This window comes from Phocoena sinus, chromosome 1 (assembly GCF_008692025.1).
Source record: "Phocoena sinus isolate mPhoSin1 chromosome 1, mPhoSin1.pri, whole genome shotgun sequence".
NCBI classification, from domain to species: domain Eukaryota; kingdom Metazoa; phylum Chordata; class Mammalia; order Artiodactyla; family Phocoenidae; genus Phocoena; species Phocoena sinus.
Genome location: NC_045763.1, coordinates 101,672,865 through 101,692,557, shown reverse-complemented (window position 1 = coordinate 101,692,557; position 19,693 = coordinate 101,672,865). Strand labels below are relative to the sequence as shown.

The following is a 19,693-nucleotide window of genomic DNA, read 5'->3' as shown; positions in this document are numbered from 1 at the left end:
CTAGAAGATAACTCCCATCTGGGGGCCCTTGTACTGAAGACTACCTTATCTCTCCCAGCCACCTTCGAGTAGCACAGAAGTGAGACAGCTAGAGGCTCCCAGATGAAGTCAGGCTAAGCCTTGCCCACACAGCTTAGTAAATATTAATGTAGCACACAAGATGATTTTCTATGTACCATTCTAATGACACCATTTGAACTTAATGAGTCTTCAAGGTATTTTAATGCTATCCTCTTCTGCAGAAAGGATAGTAAGGAAACCTTTCTGGAGGGCACTGGGCACAATTTGCATCAAGAACTTAAGACTGTTGGGATTAGCAGATACAACCTATTATATAGAGAATGGATAAACAAGGTCCTACTATATAGCACAGGGGACTATATTCAACCATAATGGAAAAGAATATGGAGAAGAATGTATATGTATGTATAACGGAATCGCTCTGCTGTACAGTAGAGATTAACACAACACTGGAAATCAACTATACTTCAATAAAATAAATTTTAAAAACTTAAAACTGTTATCCCACTTCCAGTAATTTACTCCAAGAAAATAAACACAAATGCCATGATATACGCATAAGAATGTCCATTGTAGTATGTGTAATTGTGAAAAAAAGAGCACACAAAATGTTGAATAAAACAAATAGTTTTAATTAAGGTATACCCATATGATAGGGTATTATACAACTATTAAAATGACATTTTGAATAATATTTAATGATATGAGAAAATGCTTAAAATATTAAGAGTAAAATGCAGGATATAAAACTATATACAGTATTACCCCAATTTGGAAAAAAAATTATATATTTAATATATTTACATGCACAGAAAAAGACTAGAAGAAAACAATTGATCTACATGGAGGAATTCTGATTTTTTCTTTATATTTTGTATGACTTCCAAAGTTTCTTATTTTATATAGGGAATAATTTTTTTTTAAAGAACCAGAGGCTGAGAGAACCAATATTTAAAATATCCATCATGTGATAGGCACTGAGCTAGGAATTTTACCAATTCTCTAACCTCCAAAGCAATCAGGAGAGTCCCTGGTTTACAGATGAGAAACTGAGGCTCTGCTATGGAAGCCTGATATCTCTATTTGCCCAGGAACCCTGGATTCAAGCCCAGGACAGTGCCCATGTCCCCTGCTACCCCACATGCCTCACCTGCTATGGCTCCTAGTGGGCCCATGGGAGGCTTACAGTGAAGGTCACTGACAAAACAGAGCTGTATACAGCTTGCCCAAGAGAAAGGCCTTATTTTGCTTTCTAAACTCTTCATATCTTCCTCCAGAAGTAGACAATTTCCGGCCCCCTGGACAAGAATCAGAGGCTTCTTCATTGTGAAGGCTTGAAGCTCCATTGTGAAACAGTTTTTATCCATGTGCCCAGCTCCACATGCCTGTGCCCCCTGTGACTGTGGTATCTGCTGTCCTGCTTATTGGTTTGGCATTTTGTCAGGCTGTGAGCAGAAGGTCAGGGCAGAACTGCACACCCTCACCCCTTCCACCAGCTGGCTCCTTCGTCTCTGCCCTGGTTACTGAAACAAACAGTCTATGTCCTCCAGCTCCCTACTCAACCCAAGGATGGAAGGGGGGGATACTGGGTGGAGGGGGGCAGCAAATATCCCAGCTGTGTGAACAATCAAGACTATCTGGCAGCACATTTGATATTTTGTAACCTTATTTCAGCCAAATAGTCAGGGCCTCTAGGCAGCTGGGAGGCCCATCTTACCCTAAGCCTAATGTTTGGCTGGGTTCCAGATACTGCCTTGATGAGGGGTGCCCAGTCCCCAAGCTGGCTGTCTTCCAGGTAGGTCCTCAGGGACACTAACTGCAAACTCTCACGGAGGCAGAGGTGGAAATTTTCTCCAGTTTTTCAAGGATCTTCATCACTTCCTGTTCCCTCCCAGAGGCAGAGACAGGAAGTGACTTGGATGGGGTCACAGCAAATCAGTGACCTTCAGGATTGGAACATGCTGCCTGGGTCACTTTATCCTCCTGCACCACAGTTCCTAAATTAAAAAACAGAACTACCTAGGGACTTTTATCTAGGAAGAGACAGAAGGGGACATGGGGAATGACACATGACACACAAAACATTGGGAATAAACTGGTCCTTTTTGATCAGACTCTATCTCTTTCTGCAGCCACACAAGAGGACTGCATGTTCACAAAGTCTGCAGAGTGGTTAGGACTCTGCTTCCACTGCAGGGGGCGCGGGTTCGATCCCTGATCAGGGAACTAAGATCCCGCATGCCACACAGCCAAAAAAAAAAAAGTTTGGAGAAATACTGGGTTAAACAAAGTTAAACAGATTAAATTACTGCAGGACTTCCCAGAACATTTAATGTGCTCACATATACTGTAAAGGGGTTATAATGTAAAGTGTTTCTTAAACACAAGTCAATTATAGAACTAAGGATTCCATAGACACTAGGATTCCAATGAACACGCTTTGAGAAGTCTTGTTACAGGGCGGGCATGTACCACAGAAAAGTAAGGCCCCAAGTAAGCCATCAGCCACTATCTTCAAAAGTGCAGTGTTGGGCTTCCCTGGTGGCGCAGTGGTTGAGAGTCTGCCTGCCAAAGTAGGGGACATGGGTTCGTGCCCGGTCCAGGAAGATCCCACATGCCGCGGAACGGCTGGGCCCGTGAGCCATGGCCGTTGAGCCTGCGCGTCCGGAGCCTGTGCTCCGCAACAGGAGAGGCCACAACAGTGAGAGGCCCACATACCACAAAAAAAAAAAAAAAAGTGAAGTGTTGATGTGGCACTGCCCATTTGTTAGTGGTAGAAATACAAAGAGTGCTAACTTTGAAAATAAACAACTCTTGATGAATTTAAAAAAAAAGTGCAATGTTGGATCAAACAAGGTTGTCATTCTGTACTCTCCTGTCTGTACTTGAGCAAGAGTTGATGGTATTTTTCCGCTTGCTGGTCAAAGCCCCTGGAAGAGAACCCTACCTGGAGAAAGTTCACTGGAGTCAGAAGGTATTTGACTGCCAGGCCCCTGTACTCAGGAGCCAGAAGAGGGGCAGCCTTGCTGCTGTGAGACTGGGGAGAATCCTGGCCCATCCAGGCTCTCGGGTTCCCTGTGGCTGCTGAGCCCGCATTGTCTCCCCTGGGTACCAAGTAGGGCCCTACACTGATTTCCTCCCCAGTTTCCGGAGAGGAAAATTCTTTATCTGTAGACCCTAAGTGCACTGAAAAACCCGAAGGGGCAGTCAATACAGTCACCATCTTCTGGGACTCGGAGGAAGGGACTGCACCCTCCCATTCTTTGTTGCGGATGTCCAGGAACGGCTGCTTCTTGATCTTCAAAGGATGGTGGGAGGGCTGCTTCTCAAGCTCCCCAGAAAGGTTCTCATTCTTGGTCTTCTTCAAGTCCCTGTCAGCTTGAGAGTGATCAGCATTTTCCTCAAGGGATTCAAACACGACACCCTGGGTTCTCAGTCTCTTTAGCTTCCTTTCTAACAATAGCCAGAGAAAACTTGGATTTCTAGAGGAGGAACTCATGTATTGCTGTACAGAGTCTGGAATCAGAGGCACAGAGAGCCTGGGGCTCAGGCTGTCCTGAAAGTAGTCCCTACAGGGTTGTCGCCTGACAATGGGCACCACCTGGCAAGGCCTCAGTGCTTCGACAAAGGCACGGAGCTCAGGGTAGGAGGAATGGTCAGAGTAAGGGATGATGTGGATATCGGGGTGGGAACGGTAGATTTTCCGGCTGGTGGGGAGGATAGCAATGGTAGGGTGGGTCTGGTTCCAACGCAGCATAGCCGAATGGCAGATCTCCATGTGGTCCACGGCATGGATGCGGCCAGCCTTCTCCTCCACTGTGAACACATCTGCCAGGCCCAGCAGCTGCACCAACTCCAGGCGCCGAGGACTCAATACCACCCAGGTCCGAAACTCCAGGGCCAGCTGCTCCAGCAGTGACTCTTTCCCCAGGCTATAGAGTCCTGAATAATGTTCAAGGGTTTGGGGAAAGTAAGAGAAGGAAGAGGATGAAGCTAATAAGTCAACCAAATGTTTAATAGAAATACACAAAATTAATGGGACTACCCCCTGACTGTCTATTGGGAAGGAGGTGGCATTTGAGCTGAGGTATATGGAGGATGGGGTGGGGAGAAGTTTAACACAGAATCCACTCATTCATTCAGTTCAACAAAGGAAAGCATCTATCAGGTGTTAGGCACCGTGAAAACAAACAAAAATCTCAGTCCTCAAGGAGTGTAATCTATTTGGGGACCCAGAAACAATGCATGCTACAGACATGCACACAGCATTATGAGGGCACAGAAAAACATCTACCAGTTGATAGAGTTAGGGACAGCTTCCTGAAAATGACAAGTTAGATAAGTCCTAAATGATGGGTACAAGTTAATCTGGCAAGGGAAGGGGATGGTAGAGAGCATTTTAAGAGAGGTCGTTTCAGTGTTACTAAGGTACAAAGAAACTGGTAAGAAATGACACTAGAGAGGTGAGCAAGGGCCATATAATAGGGGGCTTTGTATGTACTGCTAGGGAGCTTGTTTTTAATTCTGTAAGTGAAGGTGAGTCATTAAGGAGTTGCAAGCAGGAAAATGGCTAATTCTAATTATAGGATTCATAGGATCAGAGCAGGGCTTTAGAAAAAAAAGTGGCAGCGGTATTATTCAAAGACCTACATGAGAATATACTGAAAGCGGAAGTACCAGTTAGAAGGCCCGAACAGTACGTATAGAGAAAGAAATGGAGGCCTGAATTTGGGTAATGGTTATGGTAACAGATATGGGAGATGTTGTTTAAGTAGTTGTTCTCAGACCTTTTCTGAAGGTGTATTTCAAGTCTACAACCAGACTGTGAACGCCTTTAAAGAATCTATATTTCCTTTATATCCACCTTATTCCTCATCATGGTTCAAAATCTCACTCTTTGGGCACAAAGGTAGCTGATTTTCTTTTCTCTCTCCCTGTCCTTCCGCCTTTTATTTTACCTCTTCTAGGCCCTTTAGTACTAGACTGTAAGCCCTCATATTTTATTCATTTTTTTCTATTCCCACTGCCTATCAGAATACTTGGCACACAGTAGGGGATTATTGTATATCTGCAAAATTAATCAAGCCCTACTACAGTACCCTACTAGCCAGCTGTGCTTCTCTGGGAAAACTCTGCATTGAAAACTCCAAGAATAGTTAGCACTGATATTTCTTCATGAGTAGTCAAGCAATCCTGAGAGGGAAAATCTCTCCATCAACTTGGTAGTCACTCTGGAAGGTACATAATTTTTTTTTTCAATGCCTTTGTTTAAACCTATTTTGAAACTCCTTTCAGAGTTGGGGCATATCCTTTTAAAATGTTCATCATGGTGGCAAATTTTTTTCCTTTTGTGGATTTACTACAATTTTGGAAACAATCAAAAAAAATCATTTGGAACTAAATCTATTACATTTTAAAAAATAAAAATGGATTTTCATAAACTATCCCAAAAGGCAATTCCAAGAAGCCCAAAATGTTTTGTACTGTTGTGGAGTCACTAGAACAAGCAGACAGCTGGGTTTTCAATGTATCTAACTGCAAGAACAACACTCACCTGAATATCTACATTCTGATAAACTTCATTCACTTGCTAACAAATATTTACCGGATGCCTCTATCAGACATTAACCTAGGCATCTGGGATATATCCAAAAGTGAAACAAAGAGCCTGTCTATTGTGAAATTTACATTCTAGCACAGGGAGACAGATAATAAAAGCTAAATACAATAAATACATAAATTATGGAATACACTGTAAGGTGATAAGGGCAATAGTGTCCCTCTCCACTTAAAACCTTTCAATAGCTCTTTGTCCTAAGAGCAGTGGTTGCATTTAGGATCAAGTTCAAAATGGCTTACAGGCACTTCAGCCCCTCCAGCCTTTACAGCCTCCTCAACCACTGGGCACCTGTCATACTGCTGCTTCTCTGTTCCACAAACACATAAGACTTCTTCCCACCTCCATCCACACCCTCAAGGAATGTGTGTGTGTGTGTGTGTGTGTGTGTCAGAGAAAGTGGAGATAGACAATCAACAATAAGCAACAGTATATTAAAACATATGGAGTATATGGGAAGTTGATGAGTGCTATGAAAAAACGAAAAAGTTGAATCGGTTTAGGAGATCAGGAGTTGGGAATGTGGGAGTGCAGATTGTAATTTTAAATAAAAAGGTCAGGGTAGATTTCATGGAGAAAAGGACATCTGCACAAAGACCTGAAAGATGTGAGACACTCCAAAGAACCTAGATTCACTGGCTCCATGAGTGAGAAAAAAAGGAAAGGAAAGCCCTCACCAATCTTTATGTTATGTTGTGGGTGCTTTCGAATGAGCTCAACAATCTGGCGGGCAGCTTCTTCTTGGGAAGGAAGAACCAGGGCTGGGTTGCAATTGGTGTTGTCTAGGTATAAGGTATGGATCTGTTTCCCCAGTCTCAGGGCTGGCTCCTTCAGCATGGACGGTGTATACCGAAAATCCCCTGGAAGAAGAATATATGGGAGGCAGACAGTCAGAGACAAAAGTATAGAAGACAAGCCTCTCCCAATTCCAACAACGGGCATTTGCCTACTGGCCTGTTGGAAAAAACTGGAGTCTAGCAATGATGAATGTAGTACAGCTTCTTTGTGGAAACGTCTCCATCGTGCTCCTGTTTTTTCATGATTCTCTGCAAAGTTCATACCCTTAAAGAGTGGGAAATCAGTTGAGAAAGGGTCACTGTGCTCATGTGGCATGAAGCTAGGAGGTCTCCAGACTTCTACTATAAGTCAAAGATGCTCAAGAAAAGTCGTGTTGGGAATTCCCTGGCGGTCCAGTGGTTAGGACCCTGCGCTTTCACTGCTGAGGGGGCAGGTTCCACCCTGGTTGGGGAACTAAGATCCCGCAAACCGCGGGGCTTGCCCCCCCACACACAAAAAAGTAGTGTCTAGGCTGGGAAAGTGGAAAGGACCCCTCCGGAAGCCCACCTGTGTAGAGGATGGTTCCAAAGTATCCTTCAAACAGAAACATGACAGAGCCAGGGCAGTGATTGGCATCGATGAGGGTTACAGTCATGGTCTCTCGCCCAACTTCATCTAGAGGCAGGACATGGCTCTCACCAACCTCCAGGGCTCGGATCCACTGCTTAGATACCTGAGGAAACAGTTGGTCATCCCAGGGAACACAGACTCCCCTCCCTGATACCTCCCTGGATCAGAAGCTGTGATGGGGATTCCCAAACAATCCTCCCTTCCTCTTCCCACCCTCTACCTCACCCTTCGTACAAGTTTAAATTAAGAGTGCAGAAAACAAGTCTAGTCAGCGATTCTCAAACTTTCCAAATCATAATAATCCTTTGGGGGGCACCTGTTAAAAAAAATTCCAACCAGATTTCCACGACCTGTGCTATCTATGTCTACTGAATCAGATGGGGGAGAAGGGAGGCATTGGAGAATCTGTATTTTACTCAGCACATTGGGTGGATTCTTATGATGAGGCAAGTTTGGGAAACACTGGCCTAGCTTATGTGAAGAGGTAGGAACAATCTCCTTGGCTGGACTAAAAGTCCTCCCCAATTTATCACTGAAACATCCCAAGCCAGCCAGTTAGAAACCACACTCCTATTCTGGGCTAAAGATGCATTCTGGGTTCTCGCTTTTGTAAAAATCAGTCTCCCTGGCCCCAACTCTATGACTCCAAGGCTGTGACAGATCGGAAGTCCCCACCCAGCTGCCGGGACCAACTCTCGGAGGCCGACTCCAGCCGCCCATACCTGTCGGTGACGGTGCAAGAGGTAAGCGGTGATTGGGGAGCAGTAGAGGGGCCGGGTCCAGGTGCTAGAGAGACCCACGGTGTGGTCCGAGTGCATGTGGGACAAGAAGAAGAGCCGGGCGGAGCCAGCCCGGCGCAGGCTCCAAAAGTCCACAGCGATGGGCGTTTGAGGGATCAAGACCCCGTTCATGGTGGCGGGGTTGGAGAGTCACCAGTGGGATCTTCATGGGAACAGAGCTCCTGCGGGAGGCTCCTACAACGGCGCCCTGAAAAAAGTCATGCTGGGGCAAGAACAGGGCCAGAGGCCGTAAGGAAAGCCAGCTCAGTGGGGAATGAGTGACTAGACTGGGCAGAAAGAAGGAAGTGACCGTGCTGTGGGAGTCTGGGGGTGGAATCGCAAACCACAGAAGGCGCCCAACGGAGCGCCACTCCCCCAGGCGCGCGGTACCCGGCGCGCGGGACCAGGCGCCGAGGCCCTGGTCTCAAAGCGCGCGCTACTGGGCGGAGACAGGCGGAAGTAGCCGATTTCCGATTGCCCGCCACCGCTCTGCCTGAGGTAGCCGCGCGGCGGCGCCGGGAGGTGAGAGGTTGGGGGAAGGGCACCCTAAGGTCGTGATCCAGGCTGCGCTCGGCGCTCACTGGGAGAGGGTGATTGGCAGCTGCTCTGCGTGGTCCCCCTGGAGGAGGCGGGACTTCCGCAGAAAGGTTGATTGGGCCTTTTGGTGACGGCAACCGCGTGGAGGCGAAAGAAAGGCTGGAACTGGAGAGGGAGGGGTCCACGGACTGTTGGCTGCCGGGCTGGAAGTCGGGCCGAGGGCCTAGAGGTTGCGGGAGAGCTCTGTGGGCGGAGCGAACGAGCCTGCAGGTCCCCGGAAGGATCCGCAGAGCCTAGGGTGGGCCTCGCCAGGGAGCGAGAGGGTTGAAGTTCGAGTGTGGTAGGGCCCGGATGCCGGCCCTGGGGGAAGCCAAGGCTGGGCCAGATAGCGCCTGTCGTCTCTTCACTGACTGACGTTTCCTTTACCCAGGTCCCCACATCAGGGCTAGAAGGAGCCCACGAGTTACCTAGGGATCTCTGGGAACTGCCCCGTGACTGTTCGAGAAGATGCCGTACCTGGGCTCCGAGGACGAGGTGAAGGACCTGAAGAAGGCTCTGTGTAACCCTCACATTCAGGCTGATAGGCTGCGCTATCGGAATGTCATCCAGCGAGTGATTAGGTATCACCTAACGCTCTAACTCCCCCATTGCCATCCCCATCAGGGCTCTCTACCCCTGGCCGCTTAGAAAGATTAAGTGAACTTGCACCCATGGCAGTTGTATGATTTGGTCTTCCTGCTTCTCTGGACTGCCGTCTAAGTCTCCCTTGTGGGACATATTTTGCTTCTTTTACTCAGCTGGGTGGTTTCATCCATGTCTTGATCTTGTACTGCTGACTTCCAGATCTATGTCTAGCACAGACCTCCTTTTTTATATCGTCAGACCCACAGATCCTACTGCCTGCTTGGCATTTCCACCTGGATATTTCTTCAAAGACATGCAAAATAGTACCTACATCCTTCCGCCCTCCCCAAACCCGCTCTTCCACTTGTATTTGTGTTGATGAACGTCTTCACCCAGCTGAGCAAATGTGGGAGTCAGTCTTGGTGACACCTGATTTTCACTGTTCAAGTCAGATGGTATGGATTCATGGTTCTAAGTATCCATCCTCTTTTTCTTTTTTTAGCATCTTTATTGGAGTATAATTGCTTTACAATGGTGTGTTAGTTTCTGCTTTATAACAAAGTGAATCAGCTATACATATACATATAGCCCCATATCTCTTCCCTCTTGCGTCTCCTTCCCACCCTCCCTATCCCACCCCTCTAGGTGGTCACAAAGCACTGACCTGATCTTCCTGTGCTATGTGGCTGCTTCCCACTAGCTATCTGTTTTACGTTTGGTAGTGTATATATGTCCATGGCACTCTCTCACTTCGTCCCAGCTTACCCTTCCCCCTCCCCGTCTCCTCAAGTCCATTCTCTATGTCTGCATCTTTATTCCTGTCCTACCCCTAGGTTCTTCAGAACCATTTTTTTTTTAGATTCCATATATATGTGTTAGCATACGGTATTTGTTTTTCTTTTTCTGACTTACTTCACTCTGTGTGACAGACACTAGGTCCATCCACCTCACTACAAATAACTCAATTTCGTTTCTTTTTATGGCTGAGTAATATTCCATTGTATATATGTGCCACATCTTCTTTATCCATTCATCTGTGGATGGACACTTAGGTTGCTTCCATGTCCTGGCTATTGTAAATAGAGCTGCAATGAATATTGTGGTCCATCCTCTTTTTTTTTTGATTGGCACTGCTGTTCTGGTTCCCTTTTTAAAGCAATTGCAGTAGCTTAGTAGTAGGTCACCTTAGGCCCTCATTTCAGCCAGATTGATTTTCCAGCATATGAATTTGACAATATAACTCTTGTGTATAGCTGTGGATCACAAACTTCAGTATGCACAAAAGTCCCTTGGGGTGGTTTTTTTGTTTGTTCGTTTGTTTGTTTTTGCGGTACGCGGGCCTCTCACTGTTGTGACCTCTCCCGTTGTGGAGCACAGGCTCCAGACGCGCAGGCTCAGCAGCCATGGCTCACGGGCCCAGCCGCTCCGCGGCATGTGGGATCCTCCCAGACCGGGGCACGAACCCGCGTCCCCTGCATCAGCAGGCAGACTCTCAACCACTGTGCCACCAGGGAAGCCCCCTTGGGGTGCTTTTTTAGAAAATGTAAATTTTTCATCCAATCCAGTAATTCTGATTTCAGTAGAGTAGGATGGAACCCAGGAATCTGCATTTTAAACAGACATCCCCTCTAATTGCTATAGGAGATCACAGTTTGAGAAAAAGTGATCTACAGAATAAAGTCCAAATTTCTTATCATAGCACCCAAGGAACACCCAGTTAACTACCTGCATACTCTGAAAAGAATGTACCCTTCTTGCTCATGCCCACATGCATCACAGTGTATATCGTTACCTATCTACTACACCTGCCTGGAGCTCCTGCTCATTCCGCTCAAGTATTTCTTCCTCTGTGGAAACATTTTATGACTCTTTGGCAGTGTTAGACCTCCTGATCCCCACTGCACCTTGTCTGTTACTTCTGTTATAATACCAATCTATCATTCTGTAATTAGCGGTGTTCTTGTCTGCCTCCTTGGTAGACTTTTGAGTTCCTTGAGATCTGAGACCATGCCTTCTTCAAGATTACTCCCCAGAACATATCCCTGGAATGTAAAATCAATGTGACTGGAATGTACTAGTTTCTTGAATGAATAGAAGAACGTTTATTGCAGGCCCGTTGTGAAGTATTGTGTGATATGATAGACAAAGTAGACCTGGTTGCTCCGCTCTAAGAGATCACAATCTAGTTGGATATCCAGGGCATGTATAAGTAAAAGGCTTTCTGTTGTAGGTTGGGGATTATGTATTTTACTTTTTTCCTGCTGTGTGTGTTGGTTTCAGGCACATGACTCAGGGCTCAGACATGTCTGGTGTTTTCATGGAAATGGTGAAGGCCAGTGCCACTATAGATATTGTTCAGAAGAAGTTGGTTTATCTCTACATGTGTACCTATGCCCCCCTGAAACCAGATCTGGCTCTCCTGGCCATCAATACACTGTGCAAAGACTGTTCGGACCCCAACCCGATGGTGCGAGGGTTGGCACTACGGAGCATGTGTAGCCTCAGGTGAGCACTCTCCTCCCTTCCTGTATCTCAGTGGTTGATAAGTTCATGTGGTCATGGGGCAGGTTTTTAATGACGACAATTTATTTGAGCTCCTTAATAATGGGGAAGACACTGTTGTAACCTGAACTCAGGTTTTCGGCCATTGCTTTGGTTTAAAAAAACTATATATGTGATTTCATTAAGGAATTTTTCTATCCTTACTCTCAGTGAAATAGTTAAATATTTATTTATTCATTTATTTGGCTGCTCTGGGTCTTAGTTGCGGCACACGGGATCTAGTTCCCTGACCAGGGATCAAACCCAGGCCCTCTGCATTAGGAGCACGGAGTCTTAACTGCTGGACCACCAGGGAAGTCCCTGAAATAGTTAAAGATTTCTAAATGTGTGTGTGTGTTTGTGTGTGTGTGTGTGTGTGTGTGTGTGTATTTTTTTTAACCTGCCTATGTGGCATTATTCCACGTGAAAAGTCAAGTGAGGCTTTTTAAGTTTGGCAGCAGCTTTCTCCACTTTGTTGGAGAAGAATCTGACCGATGCGTATTCAAACATCTACTAAACCCTCTGTTAAGTGAAGAGGGGCTAAATTATGTCAAAACTAGTACCTTAGGATCTGACTGACTCTAGGATGTGTTGCTTAGGTTGCCTGGTGTGCAGGAATATCTCCAACAGCCAGTTCTCAACGGTCTGCATGATAAGGCTTCATATGTCAGGAGGGTAGCAGTCCTTGGCTGTGCCAAGATGCATACTCTTCATGGAGACTCTGAAGTGGGTAAGTTTCAGTGTAATCTACCATGATCAGTATTTATTTGTACTTCCATTATATGACTTTGTAGAAGAGTATGTAGCTTTGGTAGAAAATAATAATGTGACCCTACTTCTGCATGTCGCTTTTTTTTTTTTTTTTTTTTTTTTTTTTTTTTTGCGGTACGCAGGCCTCTCACTGTTGTGGCCTCTCCCGTTGTGGAGCACAGGCTCCGGATGCGCAGGCTCAGCGGCCATGGCTCACAGGCCCAGCCGCTCCGCGGCATGTGAGATCTTCCCGGGCCGGGGCACGAACCCGTGTCCCCTGCATCGGCAGGTGGACTCTTAACCACTGCGCCACCAGGGAAGCCCTGTATGTCTCTTTTATGTAGGATGCAGGGCTTGGTATTTTCTGAGATTAGAGAAGTCCTTTCTTTGGTGCCCACGTGAGATCCTGTGCCTTAGCTGCTTAGAACAGTCTGGAAATGGCCATTGTTTTGGCCTTGCACTTTGTTACTGCCTTTGTTATTTTTGTGGCAGAGAAGTTCAGCTTTGTCTGCCTGGAACTGTTATTCTGGCTCTATCACCTTGACTCTGAAACTTTTCTTTATGTGAGATGTTTGTTCCGTTTTATAGATGGTGCCCTGGTAAACGAATTATATAGTTTGCTGCGTGACCAGGATCCAATTGTGGTTGTGAACTGCCTGAGGTCTCTGGAGGAAATTTTGAAACAGGAAGGAGGTGTTGTCATCAATAAGCCCATCGCCCACCATCTCTTAAATCGGTTTGGATGCCTCTGTGCTCTTTTATCATGATCAAATCTACATCCTAATGGGATCTTGTTGATGTATTGAATGAAGGAGAGGTCTTGAACAACTTCTGTAGCGTAGTAAAGAAAGTTAACTGTAACTATTAACTTCCTCATGTTTCATTGAGAGAATTTTTTTTTAATTTGTCTTAGTTTCTTTTGGTGATATAGAGAGATGGCAGAAGGATCCTTCAGGGTTCTGTCCTCTGCAGTCGTTATGTCCTCCAAACTAAGCCATTCATACTATCTTAAAATGTAGAGAATCTGGATCTAGGATATGGTGATCATGTCTTTGGCCTTCGATGAGTGTGCATTTGTACCGTAAACTCATCTTGGAATTTAAAGCCTTATTTTGTGTAAACTTTAGTACATCAGAAGAATAATTTGATTATGGCACAACCTATTTTCAAGAATTCTCCCCTTGTTGTGATGAACAGATGACTGGTGACATGGCAGTAGCATGGAGGTGGTCCTAATTTTGTTGCTAGGATAGCACTTTCGTTTTCTTTTTTGAACAGAATGTCAAAACTGGACCAGTGGGGCCAGGCTGAAGTATTGAACTTTCTGCTACGCTACCAACCCCGCAGTGAGGAGGAGCTGTTTGACATTCTCAACCTGTTGGACAGTTTTCTCAAGAGCAGTAGCCCAGGTGTGGTGATGGGAGCCACCAAACTCTTTCTGATCTTGGCAAAAAACTTCCCCCATGTGCAAACTGACGTGCTCATGCAAGTCAAGGGAACTTTGCTGGCTGCCTGTTCTTCAGAGAGCCGCGAGCTCTGTTTTGCTGCCCTCTGCCATGTGCGCCAGGTCCTGCACAGTTTGCCGGGTCACTTTAGCAGCCACTACAAAAAGTTTTTTTGCTCCTACTCGGAGCCCCACTACATCAAGCTCCAGAAGGTGGAGGTGCTGTGTGAGCTGGTGAACGACGAGAACGTGCAGCAGGTGCTGGAGGAGCTTCGCGGGTACTGCACTGATGTGTCCGCCGACTTCGCGCAGGCTGCCATCTTTGCCATAGGTAGGTATCTGTTCCTTTTCCTTTGTGAGAGCCTAGACCAACCAGCTAGAAAGCTGTGGAACCACAGAGAGGAAAGGGAGTGAATCTTGCTTCAGAGGCAAAGTATCTTGCACCAAACAGTTGGGTCAGTGACTACAAACAAGGTGGGGAGAAAGGTTTTTTTGGTCAACACTGGTGTTTCCATATCTTCTAGGATATAGACTATAGGTGATGCAAACTGTAACACAATTTATATTGCCTTTTGTCGTCTGTTATCCAAAATGCTTTTCTGTATATCATCTTCCCACAGCCTTGTGAGGCAGTCAAGAAGAGTGGACAAGTGTTATTATTAACTTCGTTTCAAAGATGAAGAAACTCAGGCACAAAAAGTTTCTTAAATTGCCCAAAGGTCATATAGTTCCTGAACTGGGACTGGAACCCAGCCTTCCTGCCTCAAAGTCCTTTGAAAATTTAGCAATCTTTTATCAAGCTTCTGCTCCGGGCTATGCATTATGATGAGTGGACCAGCACAGAGTAAAACATAAGACTTACAGACCTTTTCATGCTACTCTGTCTGGAATTTAAAGGGCTAGAGTGAGTCAAATGCAAGCAGCTGGGGAGCTAAGTTTTGGAGGACTTCAAGTAGAGGAGGAGAAGGAACCCTCGGATGTAGAATAAAGTATAGTTATTTTTAGAGGCAGAGAAGAGGGCACAAAGAGGGGAGTAGAAATCCTGCAGTCTGGAGGCTGTTGCACAGTGTTCCCAGCAGGAATATTCCTGTACAGGTGTGCTGCAACAAACTGGTTGCCACATAAATACCTTTGTGACTAAAAGTTTTCAACCTTGTTCAATGGGAAATTCATTTTACCAAAGTTCCCTTTGTAGTAAACTTAGATTCTTATTTCATCAAGCAAGGGGTGATTTTCTTTTTCTTTTTCTTAGATATTTCTGGTCCTCTTGGTCTTTCTTTGGCTGGTGGGAAATTATTTTAGAATGAGGTGCTAGTATTTGACTTAACACATTTTTCTGCTTTCCCTTCCTCTGTAGGTAGCATCGCCAGGACCTACACGGATCAGTGTGTGCAGATTCTAACAGAGCTGCTGGGGCTTCGACAAGAGCACATTACCACAGGTAATGGCTACCTTTCTAGTATCTTTTTTTTTTTTTTGTCAATTTCCCGACCTATAGTATTTGCTCAAAACATATTTGTTGTTCAGTAACAGAGGTTTAAACTCTTCTTTGCATCATCATCTGTTGCCATCAGAGAAACATATAGATCTAACAGAGTAGGGAGTCTTCAGGTTGCCATGAGTCTACAAGGCTGTTGTATAGATCATGAAGGGCGCGAGGGTGACCTTGCTTGTTTTTTCCCCACCTTTACCCCTCTTTTTGCTTTATGGCAGCATACTGTAAGCAGTGACTTCCAAGGCTGGGACTAGGGTGAGGCAAGCAAATCGCCTAGGATGCAAACATTTAAAGAGGCACTCACTTTTATATAGAGAATGGATAAACAACAGTGTGCTACTGCATAGCACAGGGAGCTATATTCAATATCCTGTGATAAACCAGAATGGAAAAGAATATATATTTTAAAAAAAGAATATATATAAAGGGGCACTCGCTCTCAAGTTTGTGCAAATGCTAACTCTGTGAGTCTTCTTAAATTTTACACCCTGGCACCTTGCTTGCTTCACCGTAGCTCCAGCCCTGGTGGCTCCATTTCTACTGTCCTCAGAGCATCATTCGACAGCAGGACTCCCCCACATTTGTATATGCTTTCTGGTTTGCCAAGTGCTTTCACATACATTAACTCATTTATCCTCATGGCAATCTGATGAGCAACACTTATTAAGAAATTGTTGCCCATGTGAGACATTTCTCAGATAATTATTGACCACCCCACCAAACACCCATTTTACAGAAATTGCCCCAGTAATCTAGCCTGAATATGTGACTTTTCTTAAGATTCTTTCCCGTGCGGAGGCTCTAATCCTGTGCTCTTGTGTCCTGAGCTGTGCTCTAGTGGTTGTGCAGACTTTCCGAGACCTGGTTTGGTTGTGTCCTCAGTGTACAGAAGCTGTGTGTCAGGCCCTGCCCGGCTGTGAGGAGAGCATTCAAGATAGCGAGGTACGCTGTAATTCTCCTTTACTTCTAGGCAGAGGGGGAGTGCTTGGGACCCTGCTCTGTGAAATGGAATCTAATTATTCTTTCCGCCCAGTGTCTGAAGTGGAATTCTTAGAATTGATTGCCACCTCCGATTCTGTTTTGGGTGTAGGTGGGATATAAATTATAAAAACATTAGGATTTAGCTATGGTTTTCTTACAAATATTTTGATACCATTGTTCTTGTGAACAGTTTTGAGTCAGAGATTTAGACCATAGGGTTTTCAGCTGGCATGAAAATCAGAATCGCCTGTGGAATTTTTACAAATATTTGGGCTTCCAGTATCTACTCAAATATTCAAGAGTGGAAGCCCTAGACACACAGAGTTTTAAGAAACTTTGCAGGTGACTCTGATGTGTGCACTAGGTTCCCCTAACTTAGGGGAATCTTCCAATAGCTTCCACTGAAGCTTTAAACCCCAAATTGGGGAAGAAGCCTCAAAGGTGAGGAAGCCTTATTGCTTAAGCAACATAGGCTGTGAGAGTCTTAAGTCTCCTTTTGTGTGGTAGAATTTCATTCCTATTTGTTGTAGAGAGTTTAGTAGGGGGTGAATTAATAAATGCAAGTGGGAGTAAATAAAATGTTATACCTTTTCTACTGACTCTAGGGGAAGAGCAAAACCTGCTGCTATCTACTGCCTGCTCTGGCCTGTGTTCTGGACAGCCAAATGTTGAGCACCTGTTCTTACTCCCTTATTACCTAGGGGAAGCAGGCACTTATTTGGCTACTCGGTGTCCACGGGAAGAGAATCCCCAACGCTCCTTATGTGTTGGAAGACTTCGTAGAGAATGTGAAGTCGGAGACATTTCCAGCTGTCAAGATGGAGCTGCTCACGGCTCTGCTGCGCCTTTTCCTCTCTCGACCCGCCGAGTGCCAGGACATGCTGGGCCGTTTATTGTACTACTGCATAGGTAGGCTCTTCAGAAGGAAATGGTTGAATTGGGAGATTGGGATTGACATGTATACACTAATAAGTATAAAATGGATAACTAATGAGGACAGGACCTGCTGTATAAAAAAATAAATAAAATCAAATTTAAAAAAAAAAGAAGAAGGAAATGGTACTTGCCATGACCAGTCATAGAGGTTCTCACAGCTTTCATTGTTTGGTGAGCCATCTGGGACCGAAGAAGAAAATGTCAACGTTTTCTAGGGTTTCCTCCCTCCTTCATTTTGTTCTCCTATTCTGGTGGGCACAGGGGTAGAAAGAGTGTTTTCGTTTTTGTTTTTAATTAACTTAGTCTGTTGTCTTACCTCAGAGGAAGAAAAGGATATGGCAGTACGGGACCGAGGTCTCTTCTACTATCGCCTCCTCTTAGCTGGCATTGATGAAGTGAAGCGGATCCTACGGAGCCCTCAATCTGACCCTTCTCTCAGACTTTTGGAGGATCAGGCAGAAAGACCTGTGAACAGCTGGGCCTCGGACTTCAACACACTGGTGCCAGTATATGGCAAAGCCCGCTGGGCAACCATCTCTAAATGCCAGGGAGTAGAACGTCATGGCCCAGAGCTCCCTAACACTGCATCTTTTGCCACATCAGGTAAAAATAGTCCTTACTTTATACCTTGTCATGAAAAATCTTTATCTTTTGCAATGACTGGTAGAGAGTAGAGTACCCTAGCTAAACCTCAGACTGTTGGCCGAATTTTGTCTCTGTGAGCAAGAAGGAAGTTCATCATTGGTTATTTAAGCCATTTCTCTGAAGATGAGAGTCACATTGTGTACTACTGGAAATCTAGATTTAAAAATGTAGTTCTACAGATTAAAAACATCTCTTACACAAGCTTTCTGACTCTTGTAGGACCCCTGATTCCTGAAGAGAACAAGGAGAGGGTCCAAGAACTCCCTGATTCCAGAGCCCTCATGCTAGTCCCCAATCACCAGCTTACTGCTGAGTGTTTTGAGAAAACTTGGCTGAGCCTCAAAGTTGCTCATCAGCAAGTGTTCCCGTGGCAGGGAGCAGTCCATCCCGACACCCTTCAGATGGCCCTGCAAGTCGTGAACATCCAGACCATCGCGATGAACAGGGCTGGGGCTCAGCCGTGGAAAGCTTACCTCAGCGCTCAGGATGACACTGGCTGTCTGTTCCTGACAGAACTGCTGTTGGAGCCCGAGAACTTGCAAATGCAGATCTCAGTAAAACAAAACAAGGCGAGGACAGAGACACTGAACAGTTTTATTTCTGTATTAGAAACTGTGATTGGAACAATTGGAGACATAAAATCATAACAGCTTCTTGCCTATCCTGAGTGAGATGAATAGCTGTCAGAGTTCCTTAGTTTTTCTTATTGTAGCTGCTTGTAAGTCCAGATAATATCAAATGCAAAGGAGAATGGGAATCTGGGAATGAGAATTCTTACATTCTTGTCCAAAGATCATTGGTGAATGACCCCATTTTTCCAGGTGATGTGGTAAAGGTTAATGTTGTTGGTAAGGGGGTGGGAATGGGGTGAGGGTAGGATTTGGATTCTTTCCTAATCAGTTTAAGGGATTATTTTACTCATTAAAGATGCCTGATGTGTCTGGAAACTGACTGGGTCATCATTTGTGGGGGTCATCTTTTCTTCCCTGGATTATTGCAGTAAATTCCTGACTGTTCTCATATTTTTTTTTTTTTAATGTTTTTATTTTTTTAATTTTATTTATTTATGGCTGTGTTGGGTCTTCGTTTCTGTGCGAGGGCTTTCTCTAGTTGTGGCAAGTGTGGGCCACTCTTCATCACAGTGCACGGGCCTCTCACTATCACGGCCTCTCTTGTTGCGGAGCACAGGCTCCAGATGTGCAGGCTCAGTAATTGTGGCTCACGGGCCTAGTTGCTCTGCGGCATGTGGAATCTTCCCAGACCAGGGCTCGAACCCGTGTCCCCTGCATTGGTAGGCAGATTCTCAACCACTGCGCCACCAGGGAAGCCCTGTTCTCATATTTCTAATCATGGTTTTTAGGCCAGAGTTGAGGCCTTAGCCTGGCATCTAAAGTACCTCTTCAGTGCCATGTCTCAGCACTCCCCAGGATACCCTCTGTTCTGGCACAAGCAAACCACTTGCAGTTCCCTGAATACACTCGGCTCTCTCTCACCTCTGTGCCTTGGCACCTGCTTTTTCTTCTCGCCTAGACCATTTCCTCACCCTCATGTCTTCTTTAAATAACACCTAGTCTATCTTTCAGTGTTCAGCTCAGGCACGAGCTCTTTCAGGAAGTTTTCTGTGACCCTCCTGCCTTCATCAGGGGTCTCATTCAAGCTGTGGAAGCAGTCAGTGCACATTTCTAGCAGAACTGTTGTAATTGTTTTCTTGTCATTCTTTCTCACGTTTAATTTTATTCATACCTGACCACGTTTTAATCACTGAGACAACTTATGGCAAAAACAGGTGTAATAAAATGATGGTAAAGTATAAATAACCAGATAATCCAGCACAGGAAAAATTAAAATACCTGTGAAAACCAGCTGGGCCAGGGATGGGAACATATACAAATGTTCAGGCTGAAAGGGCCTACATA

General features: G+C 45.3%; 2 protein-coding genes across 11 annotated transcripts; one reads left to right on the top strand and one right to left on the bottom strand.

The window, feature by feature from the left end:
- Nucleotides 1-640: 640 nt before the first annotated feature.
- Nucleotides 641-8,175, bottom strand: DCLRE1B (DNA cross-link repair 1B). The gene is made up of 4 exons (XM_032648869.1): nucleotides 7,768-8,175; nucleotides 6,983-7,148; nucleotides 6,316-6,498; nucleotides 641-3,963 (listed from the first exon to the last, which is right to left on the bottom strand). The coding sequence occupies exons 1-4, from the start codon at nucleotides 7,954-7,956 to the stop codon at nucleotides 2,882-2,884; spliced, it is 1,620 nt and encodes a 539-aa protein (XP_032504760.1). The 5' UTR covers nucleotides 7,957-8,175; the 3' UTR covers nucleotides 641-2,881.
- Nucleotides 7,666-18,534, top strand: AP4B1 (adaptor related protein complex 4 subunit beta 1). Of its 10 annotated transcripts, none has more exons than XM_032648829.1 (11): nucleotides 7,666-7,788; nucleotides 8,792-8,981; nucleotides 11,266-11,490; nucleotides 12,126-12,256; nucleotides 12,865-13,012; nucleotides 13,555-14,055; nucleotides 15,082-15,161; nucleotides 16,054-16,157; nucleotides 16,898-17,105; nucleotides 17,454-17,735; nucleotides 17,997-18,534. In XM_032648829.1, exons 2-11 carry the CDS (start codon nucleotides 8,869-8,871, stop codon nucleotides 18,422-18,424), a joined length of 2,220 nt encoding a protein of 739 aa, XP_032504720.1. In that variant the 5' UTR covers nucleotides 7,666-7,788; nucleotides 8,792-8,868; the 3' UTR covers nucleotides 18,425-18,534. The 10 variants fall into 10 exon arrangements, with proteins under 10 accessions (XP_032504720.1, XP_032504693.1, XP_032504701.1 ...); XM_032648802.1 differs by having other exon boundaries at nucleotides 7,667-7,788; nucleotides 13,555-14,051; nucleotides 15,078-15,161; XM_032648810.1 differs by lacking the exon at nucleotides 7,666-7,788 and adding an exon at nucleotides 8,422-8,471 and having other exon boundaries at nucleotides 13,555-14,051; nucleotides 15,078-15,161.
- The last annotated feature ends 1,159 nt before the right edge of the window (nucleotides 18,535-19,693 follow it).